We start from the raw sequence: 20,403 nt of genomic DNA, 5'->3' as shown, positions 1-20,403 counted from the left end.
ACATGCATACAGAAATGTCTTTCTGTATACATTTAAAGGATCCCACGATATATTTTCTCTTTAATTCTACATTATTACGTTGGTCGATTTTCAAATGTTAAAACAACCTTGCATTTCTATCGTAAATCTTACTTGATCATATGTTATCATTTTAGCATATTGTTGAATTAGATTTGCTAATATTTTGTTTAAATGTTCTGATTTGTAGGGATATTGATCAGTCACTTTCCCCTAGTGTTTTTGTCTAGTTTTGGTTTTCAGATAATATCAGTCTGATAAAGTGAGTTGGAAAGGGTTTCCTCCTTTTTATATTTTCCTTAAGTATTTATGTGGATTAATTTTTTCCCTTTAAATATGTTGTAGTATTAACAAGTGAAATGATATGGACCTGAAGTTTTCTTGGTGGGAAAGTTTTGAACTATAAGTTCAAAGTTTTTATTAGGCCTTGAGCTATTGAATAAGACTGGGTAGTTTGTGTCTTTCAAGGAGTTTGTCTATTTCATTTAAGTTGTCAAGTAGAATTTGTAGTGATAACCCCTCTACTCTTCCCAGTCTTTGATTTTTTTTAATCTTTTTTTTCCTGATAAATTCAGTTAAGAGTTTATCAAGTGAATGATTTTTTTGTAAAAGAAACAGCTATTGACTCTACAAAATTTCCTGATTGTTATTTTGGTTTCTGTTTCATTGATATTTTCTCCTACATTTATTGTTTCTTTCTAATATAAGAACTTATAGCTATACATTTCCCTATACTCACTGGTATAGCTATATTCCACGCATGCTGAAATTTGTGTTTTTATTATCTTTGAGTTTAGAATATCTGCTAATAGCCTCGGTGACTACTACATTGCCTTGGAATTATTACCCCTTAGAATATGTTAATTACCAAATATATTTAGCATTTACTAGATAACATTGATTTCTAATTTAAATAATTTATGGTCAGAGAACACACTCTTTATGACCCTTTTCAGTTTATTAAGACTTGTTCATACTGAATCAAAATTATCTGCATATGTGTGTCTTTTCCTCTGGAATACAAGCTCCTTCAGGGCAAGGACTGTGCCTCGTGCATCTCCTCGTGCTCCCAGGGAGGAGCCCAGTGCATCGTATAAAGCAGACAGCTTACACTTATCTTTGTCTAAATTATTAATCCTTATAGGTGGTTATAATACTGCTTATAATGTTGCCATTTTTCAAGTAAAAGATGGCTGAATCATGAGTACATGGACTCTAGGCGCGCTGGCTAGAGAGCGTCCGGCCAGGGTACAGCATTGACCAGCAGGCAGGCGTTCTGACCAGGAATCCACAGAATATATACTATGCTCAGTTTTCCAAAATTTTACTAAAAAACTAAATGTTACAGACTTACATTTCATGACCTGGCAGTTTGTCATTAAGTCAGGCTTAAAATTATTGCCATGGTCATCATCATCATACAAAATATCAATATGACTTCAGGCTGCAAATAATTGTTCATATAGTTAGAACCTGCATCACTGTGTTGGTTGTTATTTGATACTCTATCTTGCATAATCTTCAAAAGAGACATGTAATATTACAATTTTAAAATCCATGTCCTCATGAGAAAACCAAACTCCTATGAGCTTGTAAGTGGCTGGGCAGGAACTTGAACTTGGATTCTCTATTAGTAAATCTATATTAATATATAGTATACCTCATAGAGAGTTAAAGAAATTCACATATTAAGCCTTATGATATAGGTTCAAATCTAATACAAAAGATTGCTAGTTATTTGTGTTAATAGGATTGGTTAGCACATTACTGCTGAATAATCTATTTTTAATAGACTTTACTTTGTAGAGCAGTTTTATGTTCACAGCAATATTGAGCAGAAAGTACAGAGCTTTCCCTTATGCAACCTGCCCTCAAAAATGCATAGCCTCCCCCATTATCAACATCCCCACCAGATGGTACATTTGTTATAACTCATGAATCTACTTTGATACAACATAATCACTCAAAGTCCATATTTTACAGTAAGGTTCACTCTTGGTGTTGTACATTCTATGGCTTTGGACAGATTTATAATGACATACATCTACCATTATAGTATCATAAAGGGTAGTTTCACTGTCCTAAAAATCCTTGGTCCTATGCCTATTTATCCCTCCCACCCCCCTCTCATCCCTGGCAAGCACTTTATTTTTAATAAAAGAAGAAATTAGCACTATACATCATATAAAATAAATTCCACAGACTCATTACATTATTCAGGGTAACTTACTCTATGTTACCACCAGTGAGGAATTCGAGTCTTTCCTGAGCTTATGTGGGCATTCTATCAAAAAAGCAATGCTGTTTCACAATTCTGCATTCTGATCATGAATCCTCCACATTACTATCAAATACTTAACTCTTTTTTGACATTATCACCAAAGATAACTTTCAGCAGCATATTTAGCATCATTCTAGGGCAATTTCTTACATACTTTTAATTCTTAGGAAATTGATATTTCATTCATAGGATTTATGTCACATCTCTACACATCAGCATACACGATGATCGTTCTTGCTAAGCTGTAAAGAGCAAATGCTTTGTACATTAACAGTGTCATTAACACTGCTAACACCATCCTCAAAAGTTTTATCTCCTAAACATTGCCCATGGTTTAAATCAAAGTAAAAATGCACAATTAACCTGAAAAGAGGGAAAATGCCTACTCAGCACCTTGGGAAATGATCTGGTTGAGTTATGAGTCATCTCATTTTGCAAAGTAGCAATAAAAATGAGTCTTTCATTTTGCAGAGGTACCACTGGCATTTATAGCAGATGATTAAAATAAAGGAGAAAAACAACTTTTGCATTTTATCAGTGCAGGGACATTTTAGCCTGGCCATGCGTTTTTGCCTCTGCAGATTTCATCTATCAAAAGAAATGTCTCCACAGTTGTTGCCAAAGGTACAGTTATTCCCCAGAGATTCCAAAGACCGTGACTTACCTTATGAAAGTTTCTGAAATATGCTGCCTTTTCATCTGGAAATTTTTCTAGCCTTCTGGGTCCTTTACTAGACGCCTTCTTAAAAACCAACCAGCAACGTCTGAAAATCTGAAAGTAAATAAAGGAATTCCATTATGTCTTTTGTACATGAGTTTAGTAGCATCAGGGATTTATCTATTCAACTAATCCAGGGGGAATAAATTGTTTTACATGCACTTATCTTACAGAGAGAAAAAATTTGGGAAGTCAGAGGCATGTTATTCTTTAAAATTATAGCAAATTTTAAAAACAATATTAAATATAAAAATAAATTTTATATGAAAAGATTTTATGTTATGACATTTTCAGTGCACTGGCTTCAATCCTCTTTAATCTAACTAAATCATCTGGGTATCAACATCATACAAAATATTTATTCTCACCATCCTGGTGACAAACAATTCTGTTTTCCATGATAATGAAGTAACAATTTACTAAGGTTAAGCACTTTCATAATGTTCAATATTCTATCTTTGGAAAAACATCACATTTAAAAACTCACTTACAGTGTTAATTATAAAAAATGCTCATATACTACTTTAGAAAATGAAACAGATATGTTTTCATAATGGACACATCTGTCACACCCTTGTATGCTTTTATAGCAACTACTATTTACTAAACGCTTATTATGTGCAATACATTTTAAAATTTATAGACACATTTAATCCTCAGACCTACTATATGAGGTAGGTTGTCTTCATTTTAGGATAAAGATAGTAAGACAGTAAGAGTGTCAGGATTTGAACACACATCTGTCTGAACACACATGTCTTCAGCTTTGTTTAAAAAAAAAGCAGGGCTATATATTACACAAACACAGGCCCTTCTTTCTGGACTCTGCCTGATTTTACAGGACTAATTCATGTTGGCTCTTACACTGTCACCTGATGCCCACCTTATCAGCCTCCCTCCACAGGTATGTTTAGGTCAAATCAATAAAATGAGACTTTTTTTCAATAACTAAAGAGGTCTAGAAATGCAAATTTAATATTTCAAACTTTTATAGAAATACATATTTTTGCTGGAGTTTACATTCTCTATAGCCAGAAACTAAGATCACTGTATTTCTGTTCTATTTCTTTTTTTTATGTTTATTTTTTAATTTTTAAAATGTATTTATTTATTTATTTTTAAACATCTTTATTGGAGTAAAATTGCTTTACAATGGTCTGTTAGTTTCTGCTTTATAAAAAAGTGAATCGGCTATATATATACATACATCCCCATATCTCCTCCCTCATGGGTCACCCTCCCACCCTCCCTATCCCACCCCTCTAGATGGTCACAAAGCACGGAGCTGATCTCCCTGTGCTATGCGGCTGCTTCCCACTAGCTATCTATTTTACATTTGGTAGTATATATAAGTCCATGCCACTCTCTCACTTCGTTCCAGCTTACCCGTCCCCCTCCCCATGTCAAGTCCATTCCCTACATCTGCATCTTTATTCCTGTCCTGCTCCTAGGTCCTTCAGACCATTTTTTTTTCTTTAGATTCCATATATATGTGTTAGCATACGGTATTTATTTTTCTCTTTCTGACTTACTTCACTCTGTATTACAGTCTCTAGGTCCATCCACCTCACTACAAATAACTCAATTTCATTTCTTTATATGGCTGAGTAATATTCCATTGTATATACGTGCCACATCTTCTTTATCCATTCATCTGTTGATGGACACTTAGGTTGCTTCCATGAACTACCTACTGTAAATACAGCTGCAATGAACATTGCGGTACATGACTCTTTTTGAATTATGGTTTTCTCAGGCAATATGCCCAGTAGTGGGATTGCTGAGTCGTATGGTAGTTCTATTTTTAGTTTTTAAAGGAACCTCCATACTCTTCACGATAGTGGCTATATCAATTTACATTCCCACCAACAGTGCAAGGGGGTTCCCTTTTCTCCACCCCTTCTCCAGCATTTATTGTTTGTAGATTTTTTGATGATGGCCATTCTGACTGCTGTGAGGTGATACCTTATTGTGGTTTTCATTTGCATTTCTCTAATGATTAGTGATGTTGAGCATCCTTTCATGTGTTTGTTGGCAATCTGTATATCTTCTTTGGAGAAATGTCTATTTAGGTCTTCTGCCAATTTTTGGATTGGGTTGTTTGTTTTTTTGATATTGAGCTGCATGAGCTGCTTCTAAATTTTGGAGATTAATCCTTTGTCAGTTGCTCCATTTGCAAATATGTTCCCATTCTGAGGTTTGTCTTTTCGTCTTGTTTATGGTTTCTTTTGCTGTGCAAAAGGTTTTAAATTTCATTAGGTCCCATTTGTTTATTTTTGTTTTAATTTCCATTTCTCTAAGTGGTGGCTCAAAAAGGATCTTGCTGTGATTTATGTCATGGAGTGTTCTGCCTATGTTTTCCTCTAAGAGTTTTATAGTGTCTGGTCTTACATTTAGGTCTTTAATCCATTTTGAGTTTATTTTTGTGTATGGTGTTACTGAGTGTTCTAATTTCATTCTTTTACATGTAGCTGTCCAATTTTCCCAGCACCACTTATTGAAGAGGCTGTCCTTTCTCCATTGTATATTCTTGCCTCCTTTGTCATAGATTAGTTGACCATAAGTGCGTGGGTTTATCTCTGGGTTTTGGGTTGTCGGGTTTACATTGTCATTTGTTTCTAGGTATTTTTTGATTTCCTCTTTGATTTCTTCAGTGATCTCTTGGTTATTTCATACTGTATTGTTTAGCCTCTGTGTGTTTGTAATTTTTACAGATTTTTTCCTGTAATTGATATCTAGTCTCATAGCATTGTGGTTGAAAAAGATACTTGATATGATTTCAGTTTTCTTAAATTTACCAAGGCTTGATTTGTGATCCAAGATATGATCTATCCTAGAGAATGTTCCAAGAGCACTTGAGAAGAAAGTGTATTCTGTTGTTTTTTGATGGAATGTCCTATAAATATCAATTAAGTCCATGTTGTTTAATGTATCATTTAAAGCTTGTGTTTCCTTATTTATTTTCATTTTGGATGATCTGTCCATTGGTGAAAGTGGGGTGATAAAGTCCCCTACTATGATTGTGTTACTGTCAATTTCCCCCTTTATGGTTGTTAGCATTTGGCTTATGTATTGAGGTGCTCCTATGTTGGGTGCATAAATATTTACAATTGTCATATCTTCTTCTTGGATTGATCCCTTGATCATTAGGTAGTGTCCTTCTTTGTCTCTTGTAATAATTTTATTTTAAAGTCTATTTTGTCTGATATGTGAATTGCTACTCCAGCTTTCTTTTGATTTCCATTTGCATGGAATATCGTTTTCCATCCTCTCACTTTCAGCCTGTATGTGTCCCTAGGTCTGAAGTGGGTCTCTTGTAGACAGCATATATATGGGTCTTGTTTTTGTATCCATTCAGCCAGTCTATGTCTTTTGGTTGGAGCATTTAATCCATTTATGTTTAAGGTAATTATTGATATGTATATTCCTATTACCATTTTCTTAATTGTTTTGGGTTTGTTTTTGTAGGTCTTTTCCTTCTTTTCTATTTCCTGCCTAGAGAAGTTCCTTTAGCATTTGTTGTAAAGCTGGTTTGGTGGTGCTGAATTCTCTTAGCTTTTGCTTGTCTGTAATGGTTTTAATTTCTCCGTCGAATCTGAATGAGATCCTTGCTGGGTAGAGTAATCTTGCTTGTAGGTTTTTCCCTTTCATCACTTTAAATATGTCCTGCCACTCCCTTCTGGCTTGCAGAGTTTCTGCTGAAAGATCAGCTGCTTACCTTATGGGGATTCCCTTGTGTGTTATTTGTTGTTTTTCCCTTGCTGCTTTCAATATTTTTTCTTTCTATTTAATTTTTGATAGTTTTATTAATACGTGTCTTGGTGTGTTTCTCCTTGGATTTATCTTGTATGGGACTCTCTGTGCTTCCTGGACTTGACTGACTATTTCCTTTCCCATATTAGGGAAGTTTTCAACTATAATCTCTTGGAATATTTTCTCAGTCCCTTTCTTTTTCTCTTCTTCTTCTGGGACCCCTATAATTCGAATGTTGGTGAGTTTACTGTTGCCCCAAAGGTCTCTGAGACTGTCCTCAATTCTTTTCATTCTTTTTTCTGTATTCTTCTCTGCGGTAGTTATTTCCACTATTCTATCTTCTATGTCACTTATCCATTCTTCTGCCTCAGTTATTCTGCTAATGATTCCTTCTAGAGAATTTTAAATTTCATTTATTGTGTTGTTCATCATTGTTTGTTTCCTCTTTCGTTCTTCTAGGTCCTTGTTAAAGGTTTCTTGTATTTTCTCCATTCTATTTCCAAGATTTTGGATCATCTTTACTGTCATTAAGCTGAATTCTTTTTCAGGTAGACTGCCTATTTCCTCTTCATTTGTTTGGTCTGGTGGGTTTTTACCTTGCTCCTAAATCTGCTTTGTGTTTCTCTGTCTTCTCATTTTGCTTAACTTACTGTGTTTGGGGTCTCCTTTTCACAGGCTGCAGGTTTGTTGTTCCCGTTGTTTTTGGTGTCTGCCCCCATTGGCTAAGGTTTGTTCCATGGGTTGTGTAAGCTTCCTGGTGGAGGGGACTAGTGCCTGTGTTCTGGTGGATGAGGCTGGACCTTGTCTTTGTGGTGGGCAGGACCGCATCCAGTGGTGTGTTTTGGGGTGTCTGTGACCTTATTATGATTTTAGGCAGCCTCTCTGCTACTGGGTGTTGTTGTGTTCCTGTCTTGCTAGTTGTTTGGCAGGGGGTGTTCAGCACTGAAGCTTGCTGGTCGTTGAGTGGAGGTGGCTCTTAGAGTTGAGACGGAGATCTCTGGGAGAGCTTTCACCATTCGATATTACATGGAGCCAGGAGGTCTCTGGTGGACCAATGTCCTGAACTCGGCTCTCCCACCTCAGAGTCACCGGCCTGACACCCGGCCGGAGCACCAAGGCCCTGTCAGTCACACGGCTCAGAAGAAAAGGGAGAAAAAAAGAAAGAAAAGGAAGGAAGGAAGAAAAGAAAGAAAGAAAGAAAGAAAAAAGTAAAATAAAATAAAGTTATTAAAATAAAAAGTAAAAAAAATTATTGAAAATAAAAAAAAATTAGAAAGTAATAAAAAAGAGAAAGAAAGAAAGAAGAGAGCAACCAAACCAAAAAACAAATCCACCAATGATAACAAGCACTAAAAACTACCCTAAAAAAAAGATAAATAAAAAAAAAGGACAGACAGAACCCCAGGAGAAATGGTAAAAGCAAAGCTATATGGACAAAATCACACAAAGTCCACTGCCTCAATTTTGGGATGATTCCTTGTCTATTCACATATTCCACAGATGTAGGGTACATCAAATTGATTGTGGAGATTTAATCTGCTGCTCTTGAGGCTGCTGGGAGAGATGCCCCTTTCTCTTCTTTGTTCACCCAGCTCCTGGGGTTCAGCTTTGGATTTGGCCCCACCTCTGCATGTAGGTCACTGAGGGCATCTGTTCTTCGCTCTTTGGGGAAGTCTGAGGTCGTCTGCCAGCGTTCAGCAGGCGTTCTGTAGGAGTTGTTCCACATGTAGATGTATTTCTGATGTATTTGTGGTGAGGAAGGTGATCTCCACGTTTTACTCCTCCGCTATTTTGAAGGTCTCTTTTCTGTTCTATTTCTTTATTTATACTGCAAAGTTTATTTATACTGTTTTTTCAACTAATATAGGCCAGATACTATAATTCCTCTGGAGTGTGCATTGTCTATTATTCACTAGAAGACAGCATTTCTCTTGTTCAAAGGCACTCAGAACAATCACAGGAAGACCTCTCATCATAAAAGCAGAATAAACAGAATAACAGTACAAACACGCAATTTCATATTACTCTTGCTACCTTTCTGAGCTCCGTCCTGGTACCTTCGAAAAGCACATGAAGGACAGCCCTGAGCTTTCAGCACATGTGGATATACCTCTCTTTTTCTACCCAGGTGGAGACCCATCTCCTCTGTCACAAGATTTCTAACCACAGCCCTGGACATCAGGAGTTAAGACTACTCCTTTAGATCTCCTGGTGTTCTCTCCACACACTGTGTTCTAGTTATTTATTTATTTTTTGACCCCTTACTGATCTCTACCCTCAAGGTAAAACAACCTAAAAAAAGGTAGTATAAATATTGATAATAATATGATATCAGCATATGGTTCATTGGATTCCTCACCCCCAATGTCATGGTATTTGGAGATGGGGCTTTGGGAGGTAACTAGGGTTAGATGAAGTCATGAACATGGGCCCTGAGGATGGAATTAGTGTCCTTATAAGAAAAGGCACCAGAGAGCCTGCCCTCTCTCCATGCTCTCACAGAAAAAGAGGTCATGTGGACATGCAGTGAGATGCTGGTTGTCTGCAAGCTGGGAAGAGGGATCTCGCCAGAACCTGACCATGCTGGCCCTTGATCTTGGACTTCTAACCCCCAGAACTGTGAGAAAATAAATGTCTGTTGTTCAAGCCACTCAGGCTATGGCATTGCGTTATGGCAGCCCACGCTGACTAAGAGAGATACTTTTTTAGAATTTGTTTTTATTAGCAGAGTAGTGGTAGTAACAGTAATACTGTGGAAGTGAAAAGTAGTTACATGAATCTGAGTAGAAATGTGAGAGATTCAAGGCAGATAAATAAACATATCATTTGTAAAGTATAAAGATTATTAATATTTATCTCCTGATTATTTATTAGTGGATTTGGAATTCTAGTTGAGGTAAGAAGACCCTCTTTGAATGGATTTGAGACCCAAAATCCTGGTAATATAGTTTCTGTTCTTTCCTACAGAAGAATGCTTTTCCCTGTACCCTGTGCACTTTATTGCTCAGGAACCATGGTGATATTCAATGAAGCCTTGTAATATTCATGGAAATACACAAACATACTCCCTGACTGCAATGTCTCAGCTTGTGTGACAACATTATTTTTTACTAAATAGTGAGATAAACATGAGTCAGAAAGCATAAGTGTTTCCATTTAGGCACTTGATATTGCTATAGAATAAACCTGATAACGGATAATAAGGAAAAATAGACTTGGTATTTTCAATAGCATCTTATCTCTTTGCTATTACATTAACAGAGGCAATAACATATAGATAAAACTGATTGTTAAAGACCTGATGTAACAGACTGTTTACCAAGCCAAGGCCCTTAAGTTATTATTTTCTTGTTCTGGGATAAATTTAGATTTATAAAACACTGGCAAAAATGGTGCAGAGATTTCCCAAAAAGATTTTACCCAGCTTCTCCTAATGTTAACATCCTAAATAACCATGATACATTTTTCAAAACTAAGACTTAACATTAGTAAAATACTATTATCTAAACTACAGATTCTATTCAGAAATCACCAGTTTTTCCCACCAATGTCCTCTTCTGTTTTGGGATCCAATCCAGGTCACCACGCTGCATTCAGTGGTCCTGTCTCCTTATCTCCTCTGATCTTTGACAGTTTCTCAGCCTTTTTTGCTTTTCATGACCTTGACAGTTTTGAGGACTACTAGCCAGGTATTTTGCACAAATTCCTCAATTTCTGTTTCAATTAAATTATTTTTGATATTTCAAAAGTCTAATGAAATCTCATAATACAGTTATTAAAACAAAATAATTTATTGGGAAAAATAGTATGAATTATCATGACTGTGGACTAGTTATATTTTGATGTCTAGTTGAATTTTTTAACTTAATTATTTAATAAATGCTAATAAATGCAGAGGGTTTCATTTTCCATTGTGCTTTTTTTTTTTCAAAATAGTTTGCTTTGTGATGGTAGTAAAAAGGGACCTGGTGCAGAGAATTTGGAAGTGTCTTTCTCTGTCAAATTCAGCATGAGTCAGCAGTCTGAAAGCAACCTTCGTACCAGAAACATACAGTTAATAGGAGCATGAGGAAATCACCTCCCTGTTACTCTTTATCAAGTGGGATTTTAATAGTGTTAGTCTGCTTTAGGCCCTGGAACTGATGCCTTATATGAGTATGTTGGAGAATTCTGGAGACGAGCAGCAAAAATGACCACTTGAGACCAGGAAATCACTCCTCTGAGAAGAAAAAATAAAGGAATAGGTTTTATTTTGCTTATAAATGAAAGATACAAATTTGTCGAGTGCATGAAAAAGAACCACACCAATTAAATTAGGTTTTTATTTTTACTTTTGTTCCAAGAGACAGGACATAAATCAGTGCCCTTCTTTAGCAGTGTGTGGGAGGAGAGGGTGCAGTCTCTTCAGACACTGCTTGGCTCTTCAAGGGCATCTGAAGGTGCAGGGACCATTTGGCTGGTTAGCAACGGAATTTATTGGTTGCAGGAAGATTCACCTTCTCCCGAGTCCTGTCCCTTCTCGGATGACACGCCTGCCTGTCCCATCACTGTTCAAGATGCTGCTTCACTCTCTCCTGAGGAAGTAACTGATTTCACCTTCTCATTCAAAGTTATCTCCTAAACATGCCAGTTGTCTCACCAAACAGGCTCCTGGGTACCCTTCAGATTTTCCTTCGAGAAAATTCCACGTTGTTGCCAGGACTACAGAAATCCTCAGGATGCCCAGCTGCTCCACACCTCAGTTTTACACTGCATTAGCCAGCCAGACCGATTGCCATAGTTAAATACCCTCTTGATTCCTCTCCATCTGATGAAAACCTTTTACCTCATAGCAGTCCCTTTTCTTCAGTGTTTTCTCCTTTTCAAGGAGATTTTACCCAAAGGGCATCCTTTTTCCATTTAAGACTCACTGTGATGTAGATGGTTTGATTTCTTCGCTTTAGTTCATAGCCATAATGACGTTATTTATCCAGCATCCATTCCCAAGATTTAACTTAACCAAAAGTCGGATTTAATGGGCCTGTTCCATCATAAGATGTTGACCTAATGAACTTTGTTCATGTAGGATTTTGGTTAAAAACTTGGGAGAATTTTTAATTATAGGAGTTGTCAAACCTGAGGATCCGTTGCACTAAAAGGAGTCACAGAAACGTTGTTTCTAGAGATTTTAAAGAATATAGAAGACAGTGGCATATCTGGAGCATCTTATGTTTGTGTTCCCTTTTTTTTTTTTAAAGATTTTTTTTTATGTGGACCATTTTTAAAGTCTTTATTGAATTTGTTACAATATTGCTTCTATGTTTTGGGTTTTTAGCCGTGAGGCATGTGGGATCTTAGCTCCCCGACCAAGGATCAAACCCGCACCCCCTGCATTGGAAGGTGAAGTCTTAACCACTGGACCGCCAGGGAAGTCCCTGTGTTCCCTTCTGAAAGCAAGATACTGTATGAATGATAACTTGGGGTATAGGATTCAATTATTTATAACTGTATATAAGATGAACATATCAAGACAACAAATAAATAAACACATAAGCAAAGACAATTCAGGAATAGTTATTGCAGGCTTATGCTATGAGTAAATTCAATTACTTAGTCCTGAGTCTTTCTCCTCTCACAAATTGTGTATGGTACTATTGAAAGACACTGTGTTTCTGTAAAAAGTGGTTAATACACAGGATTAAGCTTAATGCACTGATGAATTTAGCTTTAGCTATCTTTTTCAATATAGATATGAACTTTCAACACTGGCTTATATTTAATTGCTGTCAAATATATACTGATATCAGAAATCACTCTTATCTATTCCATTTGTTCAAAAAATATTTGAGAGCTCTTTGTTCTGTGGATACAGTAGTAAAAAAATGCAGATAAAAATTATAATAATAGCAACAACAAAAAACAGAAACTTTCTGTCCTTGTGGAAACTAAGTTCCTGCCTCTTGGAACATCCATTTCAATTGGGTAGACAGATGATGGCAAATAAATAAGTGTATTTGTAAATAGTATTTTTTTTCAATGGTGTTAAGTGCTATGGAGGGATGGTGAGGGAAGGCTCACCCAGGAGCCTATGTTTCGGTATTAGAGGAAGTGAGAGAATGACTGGTACAGACATCTGGGGAAAGAGTGCTTCAGTAAGACAAAATTGCAAGAGCAAATGCCCTGTTGAGGGAGCCTGCCTGAACTATTATTCCAAGAACTGCAAGGAGGCCAGTGTGGAGGGCAGTGAACCACAGTAAGGGTGGTAAGAGATAAGAGAAGAAAGATATGGGAGAGCCAGGTCAGGAAGAATCTTGGCTTTAAGATTTCAATCAATACAATGGAATATTACTCAGCCATAAAAAGGAACGAAATTGAGTCATTTGTTGAGACATGGATGGATCTAGAGACTGTCATACAGAGTGAAGTAAGTCAGAAAGAGAAAAACAAATATCGTATATTAATGCATGTATGCGGAACCTAGAAAAATGGTACAGATGAGCCAGTTTGCAGGGCAGAAGTTGAGACACAAATGTAGAGAACGGTCATATGGACACCAAGGGGGGAAAACTGCGGTGAGGTGGGGATGGTGGTGTGCTGAATTGGGCAATTGGGATTGACATGTATACACTGATGTGTATAAAACTGATGCCTAATAAGAACCTGCAGTATAAAAAAAACAAACAAAACAACTAATACTAAACTTTCATTGGGTTATTTGTATGGAAATATGTTAATATAAATGTTTCAGACATTACATGAAATTTCTAAAAATCTTATATTTGTATTTGTATGGAAATATGTATGGAAATATGTTAATATAAATGTTTCAGACATTACATGAAATTTCTAAAAATCTTATATTACATGAAATTTCTAAAAATCTTATATGTTCTGGTATAATGTTATAAGTAATAATCCTAGTTATTACTTTAAAATGTATATCTCAGAAATAACTAATTTTCTTGTCAACTGCATTATTATGAACTTTCATCAAATCTTTAACCGTGGTCATTTTTAAGTCTTTTGTCATTTACAGACAGTTCTGGGTGTACTCTGATGATTTTGCAAATATGTTCCTATAAAAGGGTTTCATCTTCAAGAAATTCATGGAAAAGACTCTGACAAGTACAGGTTTCTGGTAACTGACTGTACTGCTGAACTGAATGAATAAGCATTTTCAGAACTCTAATGAAAAACTGATGAACTCATAAAAGTGCTAACAAAAGATCAAGATGAAAAAAAAATTAATTACATGGGACTGAGTGAACTGATGAGGATGAGTATAATTTTTGTGACTTTCTGTCTGAATTTAAAAAAAAAAAAAAAAAATCCCACAAGGACTCAGAGGCAAAGAATATACAAATCAATTTTCACTGCAAAGTAAAGGAGCTGTTACAGTGGAGGATTACTGGACTGATTGTCAATATTATGACATAGTATGAGTGTGTTTCATGTTTGGTAATTGCAATCATTGTTGCTTTTGTTGTGGTCATCCATGTACAATGCTTGGTGTCAGTCTATTTATGTCTTGTAAAAATAAAATACAGTGTGTGTGTGTGTGAATAAAAAAAAAAAAAAAAAAAAGATTTCAATCAGATTCACCAACTCTTTCTCTAAGTTATGGTAGATGTCCTTAAGTAAACTGAAGTCTAAGAAAATTTAGGATTACAGATTAAACAAAAGTCACAAATGAAATGAAATTTTAAAAATAGTGGTATAGGGTCAGGAATATTGGGTATTTCAGGTTGATTTCTTTTAAATGCTTAGATTTTTCAAGGCACATGTCATCTCTAAACTGTAAGACTTGCAGCTGTCAGTTGCAATGTCTACAGTCCTGTGGCTTCTGTATGCCCAGAGAGTAGACTGCTATAATCAAATATATCCACTACGGGTCCTCCTTTGTACACACCTGCAACTCTGGATATAGTTCACAGCCTGCTGAGTTCCCTGACATAAATGCAGTGGCTCTCTGATAAATGTAAAACCCAAAGGGTTTTTCTCCACCTGTGAATTGATTAGAAATACTTAAGAATACAAGAGCAATGAAAAGAGATGAGCCAGAGGCAACTTTAAAGATGTTATAAGGGGCACCAAGCAGCCCCCATTGTAAACAGGCACAGAGTATATTTCTGGGGATGGAGGATGTAAATACATTTTCTTAAATATCCACAAGTCTAAATACATTTATTTTTATCTGTAACTTAATTTAGCAAAAAACTAACTAGTATCTCAAAAAATATAAGAAATCTTATCACTAATTCAAGGATTGTTTTCACTTCAGTGTTTTAAAAATACTTCTACTGGCCATTTCTGTTTTAGGTTATATAATCTGTGACTGAAAAAGCACAGGTCATTAAGGATGAAACAGAGTAGTGGCAGGCTATCATTTTATGTGTATATGGCTATCCATTTATATTTATATATAAATGCATTTGTCCTTATATCTATTTGACTTTTAAATTTCAGTTTATATATGTATATAAATAATATACATAAATATGCATCTATCTCTGTATAAACACTCACCTATTTAAATATAAACCACAGAACCAAAAAATTAAAAACTTCTTTCCCTTCTCCTCGGACCATAATTTAATTAAAGTTCAATTTTAAAAGGGAAAGTTCTCACCAATTTTGTTAACTCAAGAGCTTTGCACCATTCACCACTGTTTAATGCAAAATGTAAATATTGCTATCCATTAACATTGAAAAAATGCTTAAAGCACAATATGTATATCTCATTTTTTCTCGTTTCATGGTTGGAAAGACCAAAATAAATGTGTTAATCTTTTCCATTTCTATTATCTTGCTTTCTCTTTATCTTAATAACCCAGAAAAACAATTGGAAATTCACAAAAGGCAAACAATGATTCCCCAAATCTCACCATTGCCAATTTTTGAGGAGGCCAAGTGTTTTTTGTTTTTCACCTGAATATATACAGTTCTCTCTACTGCATTTGTCTACCAGGCCATCAATGAAATACTGGGAAAGAATACAGACATGGTTTAGAGTCACAGCCAGAAATGAGACACTTCACAGCAGCAGCAAGCTTTAGGTTGAGAGTGTGAAATTGTCATCATTATCATGAGAATGAAAACCAGTTGTAGAACAGACCTGCAGAGCAGTAACCCAAGCAGGTGGCAATTTTTAGAAACAATCACAGCACTGGAGGGATTCTTAGAATTACTCTCTTCCTGCTCCCTACTTTCAAAGAGCCCAACACTGACATGACACAGAACAAAATATCTTTTCTCTTTGCTCAAAATCTCCAGGAAAGAACCATGTCTTCTGGGTTTTAGTTTCTCTAAAATCAGAGTATTATTTGGCTCTATATCAACTTATGCTTTTGAAATTGACAATATTTTATTTTCATCAGTCAGTTGTAGAGGCATAACTCAATAATCACTGAAAACTCTATTCCCAGGTACAACCAGCATGTTTCTATTTTATGGAGCCAGTTACTATAGGGTTCAGTAAGTGAAAGTCAAATGTCCAAATCAAAATATTTCCTCTTCAGTTTACTTCTCCTTCCAGGATTTTTATTTCCTCTTTTTAGTCACATAAGCTTCAAATCTTGGTGTCTTCATTAATTTTTGCCTTTACCTGCACCATCCAAAAATCTGTGGGCAAAATCCAAAAGTGAGATGCTCCTGTGATATATAAGAATGGGGAGCAGCTGCATAGCACAGGGAGATCAGCTCAGTGCTTTGTGACCACCTAGAGGGGTGGGATAGGGAGGGTGGGAGGGAAAAGCAAGAAGAGGAGATATGGGGATATATGTATATGTATAGCTGATTCACTTTGTTATACAGCAGAAACTAACACCCCATTGTAAAGCAATTATACTCCAATAAAGATGTTAAAAAAAAAAAAAGAATGGGGAGAATTGAGGAACACACACACACACACACACACACACCCCTAAGAAAGGAATAAAAACACAAATGGTAGAAAGCCTTAAAAATCAAAGACAGTTTTCATTTGATGTAGCAGAAAATGGAGTCAATGATCAGTTTTATTAAGGGAGTGACATTATGGGAATAATATTTTTAAAATATTAGATCAGTAGTAGGGTTAATATAACTATGACAATAGAAAAATTTTATTAGGTGATTAGTACATTCATAGCAGAGAAGGAGATTACAACTCAGCCAATGTTGAGGGCAGCAGAGAGAGAGAAGATGAATCCAAGATGAAAAACATTACAGGAAAAATTTGAACTTCACAACAAACTTAATACAAGTGAAGAATTAAAGATATATCTAAGTTTTTATACCTAGATAACCAAGTGAATGATGGCATTTATGCAATTGTCAAAAAACCTAAGAAATGAGTTTAGTTAGATATAGATATATAAACTAAACTAAATGAGTTTAGTTGAGATATATTGAGTTTAATACGATATTTAAACAATTGCATTACCAAAACTGCTCTTGACAAATTTATAAACTGCAGTCTTTCTGTAAAATCTTGCTTTCCAGACTACCTCAGAATCACTTCTTACCATTAAACTATGTCCTCTTTGTGAAACCATTATTTTACTTCAGTTTCCGTATATAAATTTTCAGACTCATCCAATGATGATTCAACACCTAGTGCTTTTTTGAATACCTAGTGTCTCTTTGAAACTAAAAAGTACAGTATATTTAAAATATTGAATCAGAAAACACATTTCCAACTTCTGTTTCAAATTAGTATATCAACTTGACCTAAGTCTACATACTTGTTGAGTTGTCCTGAATAAAATGTTTAAACCTAAAATAGAATTATTCCATGCCTCTTGTAATCCACTGTTCTTTAAAAGTAATGATAATATTCAGATGTTGGTTTCAAATGAGGGACTTATACTAAGGTTTCAACTGACAACAGACATGAGTTTTCTGGTAATAAATGGGATTATAACTGATGTTACTGGTTTCATTTCAATTAGCCATAAACAGCTGCCAGATTTGGTAATGAACTTAAAGAATTATGAAAATGTCAATTATACATGAAGTTTTGTAATGATCTTTGAGAAATTCCAGAACTTGTAGGGTCAGTAGTTACTAATCATTAAATTCTTTTTCATATATGTACTGCATATGACATATTATCTTAAAGTTAATGTACATCCTTCCAATCGAAGACTTTAATATATCTACTATATCTTTATACCTTTATAAGCAATATTTATTACTGTTTTTATATTTCAAATTTTGCATGAATAGTACAAAACTTCATGTACGAAACATTATAAAACCTAATATTCACTTCCAATTATATGATAGAGCTTTATCCATGTTGATAGACTATATTTGTTTTTTGTCGTTTTTGCTGTTGATTTGCAGAAAAATTTAAATATATTTTACTTTTAAATCCTTTATCAGGTAAATGTATTGGAAATACTTTCCCCTATTTTGTAGTTTGACTTTCACTTTTTTATAATTTAACTTCTCATGCAGAAGTTTTTCACTTTAAGATAGTAAATTTGTCAGTTTTGCTTATATATTTATGACTTCTGTTTATTAAGAGAAATGCATAATCTATTTACATTTATGTGGTTACTGATATATTTGAACTTTTCACCACCTCATATTTGTTTTATTCTTTTTAATGTACATATTTTACTCTTTTCCTACTTTGTGATGGATTTATAAAATTTCTTAGACTATCTCACTTTTTTTTTTTTTTGCTCAGTAGCCTTTGAAAACATTTTTCATTCCACTCCATGAAAGTATTCATTTAGATGACAGATACATTTAATCACCCATGTATAACATCCCTCCCTTTCTTTTCATTACTAACATCTAACAGAATCCCACTTTAAGAAACACTGTTCTAGTAACCTCCCAGCTGATCTCCTGCTTTCACATTTGTTTTACTCCAACCCAACTTATTAACTATTACCATATTAAATGTCCTAAATCACAGCTCTGGCCACGTATATCTTCAGACCAAAAAACAAATGAAAAAAAGAACAACAAAAAACTTTCCAATGCATCACTATCACCCACTGCTTATAAAAGAAATTTCAAATTCTGAAGCTTGCTATTCAAGAACCCTCATGAACTAATCCCAAAGTCTTGTGAAACATTTGTCACTTCTCCCATTAAATTTTCTCCTTGAATTGCACTGCTTTCATTTCTTTTTTGCATGATATTCTTTACCTGAAATTCCCCTATTTTTCAATTCACATTCTTTAGGATCCTAGCTACCCTTTGAAACCAGACTTAAGTCTTAACTTCTTTCATGGAGTCTTCCTAGATCAAACCAGTCAAAACAAGCATCTCTTTACCATTTTCCTTTATCAATTGTCCTTTGCTGTCTTTTGACAGTTAATCTCCCTTATTAGATTATAGTCTCCTTCAGAGAAGCAGCCATGCCTTACACATTATTGTTTTCCTTCTCCATCCCTAAACTCACTCATAGCAAAGTGAATACTTAAAAACTGTTGGATGAATTAATCAATACCTTATAGGTATATAACCTTTTATAATTTCCAAGATGGGCACATACTCTTGGTCACATGTTGATCTAAATATCTGAAATGTATTAACACATTTTATTCACAAAACAACACTATTAGGCTTCATTATTATTGTATGTTACATAGGACAAAACTGAGGCACAGAAAAAAAATTTTTTTAAAGATAGTCACTGAGATATAGGAATCAAGCCCTGATAATCTAACTTCAGAGCTTGTATTTGTTATTATTACATTAACTCCTCATGCATTATGTCCTCTCAGTCTTAAATGAGCAAGATATTAATGTGTTGATTTTAAAGTTGGGAAACTTACATCAAGATAAGAAGAAAGTTTGGCTTGCTCCAATGATGAAAGCCTGGGCCTAGGAAAAAAAGGATGCTAAAAACAAAGAAATTTTGTCTAGTTCTTTTTTTTTTTGGTCTACTTTGTCAATTTTTGTCTTTTATCTATTTCTATTTTTTGAAGTCAATCATGTGTGGGAAATACCTCTGTCTCTTTCTTTCCTCAAACCCATCCCTTACCATTTGTTCTCTATTCACCTAAATCACAGAGAAATGTATCCTAAATATCTAGAAGACAGTCCTTGCTCTCAAGGGATGGAAACCAGCCAGTGAAGGAGAATTACCCGTTTATTCTGATACATTGAAAATTTCAGCACATTTGCAACATTTCATGTCTAAAAACTCAAGTGATGAGAAAGACCAAAAACAGATAACTGAAAAGAAGAATGAAAAGAAGAAGGATCTGAAATTTACTTTCCTTCCTCTAAAACCTAGGGAACCTACGGGCAACACGAGGCTTGTCTGTGATTAAACCAATGAAGAACTCAATCCAAGTGCTTAGTTATAAATAAATGTTTACCCCCCAAACAGACTGTTGTGAAAATACCCTTTTGGACACGCTTTGTATTTTTTCATTTTAAGGACACAAATCTTGTGCAGTAATAAGTGATTTTTTAAAAGATCAAGAATAAAAGAAAATGTCAAAATCTAAACTAAATGGTATTTGAGAGTATGGGCTCCTTGAAGGCTTAGGCGCTAATCCACGCTGAGTAGCTGAACAGAAGCTTCTCTCCTCAGAGCATAAAAAAGACATGAAAGCTTCAGGAGTTCGAAAGCCCAGGGAAGAAATAGTTTAAAGGGTGACTGATTTCAAATGTATAGGAAGACGCAAGAGGGAGGAGATAT

At 35.0% G+C, this 20,403-nt stretch overlaps 1 protein-coding gene across 1 annotated transcript in view; it reads right to left on the bottom strand.

The window, feature by feature from the left end:
* Nucleotides 1-20,403, bottom strand: part of DOK6 (docking protein 6) — a 408,332-nt gene that overhangs the window by 266,223 nt on the left and 121,706 nt on the right. Inside the window, exon 2 of the mRNA XM_036824038.1 lies at nucleotides 2,964-3,071. Within this exon, the coding sequence (XP_036679933.1) occupies nucleotides 2,964-3,071 (108 nt within the window). The remainder of the gene's footprint in view (nucleotides 1-2,963; nucleotides 3,072-20,403) is intronic.

The sequence above is a fragment of the Balaenoptera musculus genome, chromosome 14, assembly GCF_009873245.2.
Source record: "Balaenoptera musculus isolate JJ_BM4_2016_0621 chromosome 14, mBalMus1.pri.v3, whole genome shotgun sequence".
Lineage (NCBI taxonomy): Eukaryota > Metazoa > Chordata > Mammalia > Artiodactyla > Balaenopteridae > Balaenoptera > Balaenoptera musculus.
Note: the sequence above shows the minus strand (reverse complement) of the source record. Positions and strands in the feature narration are given on the sequence as shown.